At 46.7% G+C, this 9,492-nt stretch overlaps 1 protein-coding gene across 1 annotated transcript; it reads left to right on the top strand.

Moving 5' to 3' along the window:
• Nucleotides 1-391: 391 nt before the first annotated feature.
• LOC124666331 (17.9 kDa heat shock protein 2-like) lies at nt 392-1,205 on the top strand. Its single transcript, XM_047203673.1, has one exon. The coding sequence runs from the start codon at nt 510-512 to the stop codon at nt 996-998; it is 489 nt and encodes a 162-aa protein (XP_047059629.1). The 5' UTR covers nt 392-509; the 3' UTR covers nt 999-1,205.
• The last annotated feature ends 8,287 nt before the right edge of the window (nt 1,206-9,492 follow it).

The following is a 9,492-nucleotide window of genomic DNA, read 5'->3' on the forward strand; positions in this document are numbered from 1 at the left end:
GCAAAGCTCGATTTTCTTGCGAGGTGACGAGGATATGCGAACAAATCTAGGCGACGTCGCCGTCGGCATGGTCCAAGCTGCCGTTCAAACACTGAAGCAAAACGTGCAGGTTAACACTTAACACTGAAGTAACGTTAGTACTGCTGTGTTTAACTGAGCTGATCCTTTTTCTGACAATTCTTTACGCCCGTCTGGTATGCTTTCACCGTTGCTGGGATTATTCGTGATCTCCCCATTTAAGTCCATGGGAAACGCAACAAAATTGACACTGGGGCGCAGCAACGACAATTCAAGCTACAGAGACAGGTGTTATTATCTCAGGAAGGTGCAAGGCAAGTAGCCTGTGTCTAGCTAGAGTACTACCTGGTGCCCAGTGCTCGTCCATATATAGCCGCTTCCTCGCCATTACCTCCAAGCAGCATTCAGAGAAAGAAACGAGCCATTGTTAACTCCAACTATATAGATAGGGAGAGATACATAAGCAATCTAGCTACGTAGCTCTCTCGAGCATGTCTCTGGTGGCAAGGCTCTTCGACACGCTGTCCCTGGACGCGTGGAAGAACCCCTTCAGCAGCATCTTCGGCACGGCGGCCGGCGCCGACGCGTGGCTGGCGAGCGACACCACGGCGTTCGCGGAGACGTACATCGAGACCCGGGAGACGGCGGAGGCGTACGTGTTCAGCGCTCGGCTCCCCGCAGGGGTAAGCAAAGAGGAGGTGCGGGTGGACGTGGAGGAGGAGGGGCACGTGCTCGTCATCGCCGGCCAGCGCACCGTGAGGAGGGAGGCCAGGAGCGACCAGGCCCGGCACGTGATCGAGCGTAGCTGCGCCTCCTTCTTCGGCAGGTTCTGCCTCCCGGAGGACGCCGCCGTGGGACAAGTCCGGGCCGCCATGGATGACGGCGGGGAGCTCGTCGTTACCGTGCCCAGAATTGGAGCCGCCGTCCTGGCTCTGCCCGAGCCGGACTTGGCCATCGAGGTCGAGGCCAGCCCGTGCTGATGGCGACATGCCGACGCCGGCGCAGGTGCACACACGAAGTAACTTGCTCGTGTCATCTGCTTGACTGGTTCTGGCTTCACCAGAAATTAAGGCGCTTCTGTAAGTCCAAAGTAGTTCATCCATCCGTTGCGGTTCGTTGTGAGTGAGCTCAGCCGCATGCATGCCTGCAAAGCAATGCGCATGCATGTTGCTTTTGTTATTACTACATAGTCAATGATGAGCTAGAAAGCCCCTCACAAAAAAAAAGAGCTAGCTAGCCGGAATCAATCTATACTGTCCCCGTTTGGAAATCTAAGAGCATCTCCAGTCGCGTCCCCCAAAGCGTCCCCCAAAGGGATTTGGGGCGCGTCGGACAAAAAAAAGCGTTCCAGCCGCGTCCCCCAAAGCCCATTTTTGTCCGGCGCGGCCCGATACGGTGTCCGGCGCCCCGAGCCCGTCCCCGTCCCACGGGGGACGCACCGGGGACGCCGGACACAACGAAGCGAGGCGGGCTCCCACATGTCGGCAACTATTTGCATAAACCGTTGGTTCGCGCCTCTTTCTCGTCGCTCCTTCCTTCCCGCGTCTCCCACCCCGCCGCCGCCGCTGGATTTCCCGGCCGTTTGGGCGTCCGATCTGTGCTTCGCGAGTCGGCACCGTTGTCGCGGCGAGGGCTCCCGCCGGTCGTGCCGCCGCCGCCGCGTCGCCGGCGCCTCCCGAACGCGCCGTCAAATCCGCCCCACCTCCGCGCACGAGAAGGTGCTCGACGACTTGCCAGGTAGGCGCGATTGGTCGTTGTTTGTTGCGTCGTCTGCCTCGGCGCAATTTTAACCATTGATTTTGCTTTAGCCATGGACAGCGACGATGAGATGCTTGCCCTGCTGCTGGAGGACGAGCAAGCGTTCGACGACGACCTGCGGGAGCATTTGCTGATCATCGCGTCCCTCCAGGACATGCTTGACGCTAAGGCGGAGAAGAGGAAGAGGCCGCGCCGCGGAGGATCAAGGCCGGGAAGAAGGAAGTCGAAGCCCCGGCAGAGGATGGAGGGGCATGCCATGCTGCACAACGACTACTTCGCCGACGGGGCAACACATGCCGACAATTTTCGGCGCCGGTACAGGATGAGCAAGGGCCTGTTCATGAATATCCTCCACGGCGTTCGAGAGTTCGACCCCTACTTCAAGCTCAAGGTCGACGCTGTAGGCGTTCTCGGGTTCTCATCCATTCAGAAGTGCACCGCCGCCATGAGGATGCTTGCATACGGAGAACCTGCCGATACACAGGACGACTACCTTCGCATGAGTGAGTCTACTGCCATTGAGTGCATGTACAAGTTTTGCCGAGCTGTGGTGGGAAAGTTTGGCAAATACTACTTGAGAGGGCCAAGCCGAGGAAGAGACTGCAAGGATCATGGCACAAAATGCTGCCGAGAGGATTTCCTGGAATGCTTGGAAGCATCGATTGCATGCACTGGGCATGGAAGAACTGCCCGTTTGCTTGGCAAGGTATATACAAAGGGCGTCATGGATATTGCGAGTGTGGTGCTTGAAGCTGTGGCAGATTATGACCTGTGGATTTGGCATTCTTTCTTTGGCATGGCGGGATCACACAATGACATCAACGTGTTGCAGTGGTCTCCGGTGTTCAGCAGACTAGTCGAAGGGCATGCTCCACCATGCAACTATGAGATCAATGGCCACCAATATACCAAAGGCTATTATCTAGCCGATGGTATATATCCAAAATGGGCCACTTTTGTCAAAACAATCTCGAATCCATCAGGTCTGAAGAATTCTCACTTTGCTACACGACGGGAGGCTTGCAGGAAGGATGTCGAGCGGGCATTTGGTGTGCTTCAAGCACAATTTGCCATTGTCCGGTACCCTGCTCTAAGCTGGTCTCACGACCAAATGTGGGAGGTGATGCGGGCTTGTGTGATCATGCACAACATGATCATCGAGGATGACCGCAAGAATCATGTTAGGTCACATGTTGGTCCCTATGAGTGTCAAGGCCCTCTCGCGGAGGTTGATCATGAGTTGCCTGCAGATTTTGCTGATTTTCTCGCCATGCACGCAGAGATCCGTGACAGCAATGTGCATGAGCAACTTCAAGCTGATCTCGTTGAGCATTTGTGGAGGATCAAAGGAAATACCGTGGCACCTTGATGTATCATCTAGCCCTTTTTATTATATTTGATTACTTGTTTTATTGTTTGTTGTAATTTAATTTGAAAACAATCCTCGAAAACATTTTTTTCATATGCTACATTTGATATAAATGGTTTATGTGTTAAAAAAATTATTTTAAATGTTTGGGGGCGGCGTTTGGGGGACGCGGCTGGGGAGCGACGTCCCCCAAACGCGGCACGAACAAAACACGTCCCCCAAACGCTCAATCCGGCGCGGTTTTGGGGACGGTTTGGGGGACGCGGCTGGAGATGCTCTAAGGGCAATCTTCAGCGGACCGCCCAAAACAGTGACCTATTACTCAGTTTATTTTGGTTCGTTTGGGTCGGCACTTATGTGGCTGACCGGTCTCCAGTCTTTGTTCAATGTTCGCGTGATAGCTATGAAATGCATTCATCGTCGCCTGTATAATTATCCACCGGGTTAAGTTTTCAAAAAAAAAAAATTATCCACCGGGTTAACGTATCCTTTTAGCTCCTCTTCATTACCATCCTGGTGTACTTCTTGTCAGTGATCTTGTGCTCATCGAACACCGCTGTGATCCTCACCAAATTGTCCCCCTATTTTTGATTGGTGCCGGTGATCGCGTCCATGCTCACTATCTTCCAAGAGTAGTAGCACAAACATTTATCTTCCCGCACCTTTCACTTGGGGTCAGGTGTACCCGTCGCTGCCTTCTTCTTGCGGGCCGCGACAACATCACCATCTTCCTCATCCTCTTCCTCATCCACTTCATCGTCCTCTTCCTCATTCTTCTCTCCCTTGTTGTCTTCCTCTTCCTCATCCCCCCCGTCTCTTCTTCCCATGCGTTTGTGTCAACTCTGCCGCTCACCGGCATTCCGTCGAGCACGTAACCGACAACACGTCAAACTTGAGAGGACACCTATGTCTTGTTAAGGGAAGGCTGGTGTCGCCATCGTGTGCTGTTTGGTGCCTCTCCTCATACATCCAGGAGAACATGGTGTTGGGTTGACCCTATTGTGCAGCAGGCTATCGATGTAATGCAGCGAGAACCTCGACGTCGTGGTGCCATTGTCGTTGACACTACTAGGAAAAGGCCTAGTCGTAAGAATTTTATCAGTGGCGCACGTCTATTCTGATGCGCCACTGCTAGTTTTCTAGTTGTGTGAAGGATAATGGCATAGACGGGCAGGCGCTCCCGACAAATACGTTGTGCTGCTCACCGTGCGTAGGCAGGAACCACTACGTGTACCGCATTAGAGACCGCCGATGCCTTCATGCCGGGTACCACACAACGAACTTTCCGCGCCGCTATCTCGTACTTGTCACGCACCACGTCTGCCTCCCAAGCTTCTTACGACCATGATTCTGGTTTCGTCTTCAGTGACGGCGCCTTGCGCGGCTTAAGGAAGGGTGCCTTCGCGCACTTCTTGCCGGCCACCTTGTCAGCCGCCTTCTTCACCGTCGTCTTGGGATCTTTCGATGACATGGTTGCGGGGGCTGAGTGGGTGGCAGCGACAACGATGTTTGGGTAGAAAATAGTATCGACGGATGGGATAAAGTGAAAGTCACGGCAGGAGAACTAAAACATAAATGAAAATTGTGAGAATATCCACCATCCGTTGTGTCAATGTGACGGCTGGCCCACACTCGCCAAGGTGCCTTCGCGTTGCATACGACGCACCCAGAAGGGCCATGTGTAGTGGGGACGGGTTCAGGGCTCCGACACGCTATTGAGCCACGCCCGATGAAAAAGTACTTTGGGGCATGTAACTACTCAGGACTTATTATCCAGCTCATTCTAAAGACATTTGGAGGACATAGAGATGCTCTCGGCCTTTTTTTTTATAAAGCTAAGATTAGATTTTAGAACTGAGTTAATATGCCAGTAATTCCTGTAAAAAAAATCTTTTAACGGTTCTCGGGAAGGTGGTTAATTAAACTACATTATAAAAGTCTGCATTGATATTTTGGGTCTTCCACAGAAATAGATATTTCGGTAGCACAGCAAGGACAACTTCCTCTCGAGCTTGGTATCTTTTGCAGGTGAGCAGGCCAGCACCAACTACCACGTCGTACGGCAGGTCGGCAGGTCGACGGCCAAGATATTTGTGTGTGCCGGCGTGGCGGGTATATATTCCCGCCAACACTCGAAAACAAAACAGAAGACCAGACCATCACATGTATTTCGGCCCTCAATCAGAAACGTGGACTTTCTTTTTAAACCGGTGAACATTTTCTGAATCATGCGAGCGAGGCTTTAGAAATCTTGTGATTTTCTGTTTGCATTGGTGAACATATTTTTAATAACATGTGGAAGTATATATTTTTAACCCATGAACATTTTATAAACCGGAAGAACTTTTCTCGAGCACCGTGAAATATTTTGGACAAAAAAACTTGTAGAAAAACAATGTTAATTTTCTCACAATGTGAACATTTTTTAAATAAAAAAAGAAAAAAAAGAACCAATTAATACAAACAGAAACTTGTAAAAAAAACTAAAGAAGAAGAAGAAAAGGCTTAGATAGGCCGATCGGAAACATTCAGGCAGTCACATGTACTCCTATGTATGAACACGATTGATAGAGAAGGGTAAATTTGAACTATATCTACTAGTATAACAAGTACCTTGTAGAGGCTGAACATGCTTCATATGAGAAGTCCATTTTAACCATCTTGTGAACACACTTAGGGATAGGGGTTGCTTCAAGATAACATCCACACATGTATTCAGGAGCAGGTTGAAATGTTCTTTCAAGTTATTGGTCATAATAAGAGATATCGAGTGATTCACAACACATGGTGGAGATCAATTAAGACAAAGTCCTAATCTTTGAAGAAAGTCATATATCTACTGGAGAGCAAAGAGGAGAGATGATCAAGCCACCATCTGGTCAAATCCACTGAAGATACAAGCAATCTACCAATGCCTTTCACATTTCAAGGTGAGCAACTCTAGCATATAGTTAAAGAAATAATTATATTGCACTGAAACCTAAATTTTTTTTCATGTCAGGATCTATTATGGAAATTGATGGTACTTATGTGACCACTAAATTGCCTAGAAACCAATCTTAAGCATACATGGGAGAAAAGAACTATACCGGCCAAAAAATGGTTGGCATTGTTGATTTTGATACGAAGTTCCCATATGTTTTAGGTGGATGGAAATGATCACCTCATGATGCAAACATTCTTGAAGACAGCTTGGCTTGACCTAATAGGCTCAAAATTCTGGAAAAAAAATTCTACCTAGCTGATGTAGGATATATATGTCATCCTAGTATTCTTCTACCCCTTAATAAGGTTAACAATGTGCCATCACAACTAGTCATTTATATGCAAGACACTATCCTAACATAGCTAAAGAACTTTTGAATCTCAGACACTCTAGTCTTTGATTCACGATTCAAAGGGCATTCACTACTCCGCAGAATAGATTTAAGATCCTTGATCACAAGTCATTCCATCCATTCCCCAGCAAAGTTAATCTTGTTCTCACATCTTGCATTATTATCCTCAATTACATCTTAAGCTTTGCGATTGATGAGATTCCTGAAAGTGAGTGAGATGACGTCTGACATCACTAACAAAGTTAATGGTGTCTCCCCTACATGATAACTGAGATTGGAAGAACAAGATGCATGATTGGGCTACCGAAATGTAGGTAAAGTTTACTCCTATCGATTAACTTCATATGCATGGTATTGTTTGGTAAGATCACCACTTGTGAGCAGAGGTGACACAACACTAGGCCGTATGCAACCAAACAAGATAAATTTGCATCCTTTTAGAAAATCCTTCTTTGCTGCAAACAAAACAAATGTATGAATATTCGCCTCAATGAAATATGGGCAACCAAACGAAGTGCACATGCATGCTCTGCACTTAAATCAACACTTTGCAGGGTTACTATCCCCATATGACCAAAATGTCTGCAAGCCAAACACGTCAGTTATATATTTATCTATTATATAATAAAAACAAGATACGAGAGCCTAAAATAACATCAACATGTTAATCCCCATCATCTAAATTATAATGATAGTTAGATTAAAATTTGAAGCTATGAATTACTTAACGACATAACACAACCATACATAATTATGGTCATGCCATTTATTTTTAAAAATTAAACGATGTGAACTTTGATCAGTTGTTAGACATGTTATGACATATATTTTTGTAGTGTATCTATACAGAAACGTAGTTTTCAACATATTTTCTTTCAATTTGATCAAACTTGATATCGTTTGACTTTAGAAAATATGTATATGCTTATTTTATCGAACAAAGGTAGTAGTATATAGTAGCATGTCATAAAAATATGGTGACATTTCTGGTATCGGCCTTGGGCCTCCCAAACAATTGCGACACCACTGCCTCGTGGTTGGTAGAGATTGTATTCGCCGGAAGTAACTTCCAAAACAAATATGACCCCTAGGAGAAACTAATCCCTCATATGCCCCTTTTCAAAACTATTTTCGAATCTAACCCCTAAGACGAGAGCCGTGGAGAATGGCGACGACGTTGTGCAGCTCGGTGCAAAGGAAACTAAGCAGAAACAACCCAAGAAGTCTGTCACTAGTGCCATTGGCGATGACCTTGGTCCGGCTCCATAACGTAACTATGCCTTAGAGTCAATAAGAAATTTTCCGATTTCATAATTAACTTTATAGTTATATGCTATATTTGTATTCATTTCACATATTGTGATATTGGAGGAAAACCAAGTTAAATGTTTGTAATTATAAACTCCAAGTTGAATCCCTAGTCTTGCCTCTAAGGCTAGTTCTTGTCTTATCGACATCCATGTTTTCATGGATCTGGGCAATAGTAATTTGTTATAAGGTTGCCACAAATATTTGACAACAACATTGTTAGCAGAACAAGATGTTGAATGGACTACAAATGATATACCGTGATACATATCATCTATTATTTAATCAGTAATTTTTCTCAGAGAATAATTAATTATTACCGTTACTTAGGTCATTAGACCTTTCACAATGGGAGGTTCTTAGCAAGGTATCATAGGAAAAATGCTTATGTGGCACTATAGTTAATGAGGAGAGGTTGTGGTGTGGTATCTTACCTAAGATACAACCCTTTCACAAAGTTATAAGCAAAGAAGAGTGGCTAGCCTAATCACAGGAATACATATCACCAAAATCATTAAATGTAAAGACAATCCGGAAGATACAATGCATTGGAGCCATTATCTCTTAATACAAAAAACTACCTAGGATACCTCTCTAAGGTACAACCCATTGTGAAAGGCCTTAGACCATAATACTTATGTGGACTAGAATATTATATGGATGTCACGAGATCCTCTACTGATATTCAGTGACTGAGTAACTATAAAGATGGTATTTGTGCATTTCGGATAGTATGACATAGTTTAGTGTAAGGGTATTTCACCCTTATCCATTATTTTGGTAACAATGACACCATGCTAAAGTATTTGGCCTAATGTGTTTATAAGGATAATCTCAGGTATTAGGCAATGAGGCGTAAATGGTGTATCAAAGGAACAAGAAGGCTAAAGGAGACCCCCCCATTTCAACAACAATCAAAAGGGGGCTACAGGAGAAATCCGGTCACCAGTCCGGTCCAACCGGGCCAGCGACCGGCCAGTCCGGTGTGCTAGCCGGTCAACCGGGCGGCAACCGGGTTCCAATGGAGGAGCCAGCAGATCCGGTTTGCGACCGGTCAACCGGGCCCCTGACCGGCGGGTCCGGCGCTCCGTCCGGTCGACCGGGCGGCAACCGGGCAGCAACCGGACACCAACCGGAGAAGCACCAGGACGACGCAAAGGAGCTCCGGTCATTGATCCGGTCTGACCGGCCTCTGGACCGGGCTGTCCGGTCTGTGGCCCGGTGACAAAGGATTAACTTGTCAATGCCTACAGATTGTAGACTAGGGTTTTGCTAGAAGTAGAGGGCAAGTAGATCTCGAAGGTTTAGGCGAAAAGTACTCGGCGATTATGAAAACTAGGGTTATGTTGACAGTAGATTCGATCCTTTCTTTGTCCCTCGACTCCCCCTTATATAGGAGGTGGAGCCGAGGGTTTCGTTTTGTACAAGTTAGAGTCCGGGACGGTTTCTAACTCATCCCGCCAGATTACAAATAACTCTTCCTATTACAACTCTAGCTTTCCTTAATATATCTTGGACTCTCGAATCTTCTTATTCTTCGGGTAGTGGGCCTTCGATGAACTCCGGGTACTATCTTCGGCAAGCCCATTTGGGATGCCTATGTCGATAGCTCCCGAGATTTTGCTTGAATCGTAGAGTCAAGGGAAATCTCATCTGTTTATATTTTTTCGAGAGCTTTTATTTATGCTTCTTCACATAAAA

Source organism: Lolium rigidum, chromosome 6 (genome assembly GCF_022539505.1).
Source record: "Lolium rigidum isolate FL_2022 chromosome 6, APGP_CSIRO_Lrig_0.1, whole genome shotgun sequence".
NCBI classification, from domain to species: Eukaryota; Viridiplantae; Streptophyta; class Magnoliopsida; order Poales; family Poaceae; genus Lolium; species Lolium rigidum.

Coding starts and splice junctions, on each gene's coding strand:
- LOC124666331 (XM_047203673.1), top strand. CDS start 510: ATGTCTCTGGTGGCAAGGCTCTTCGACACGCTGTCCCTGGACGCGTGG.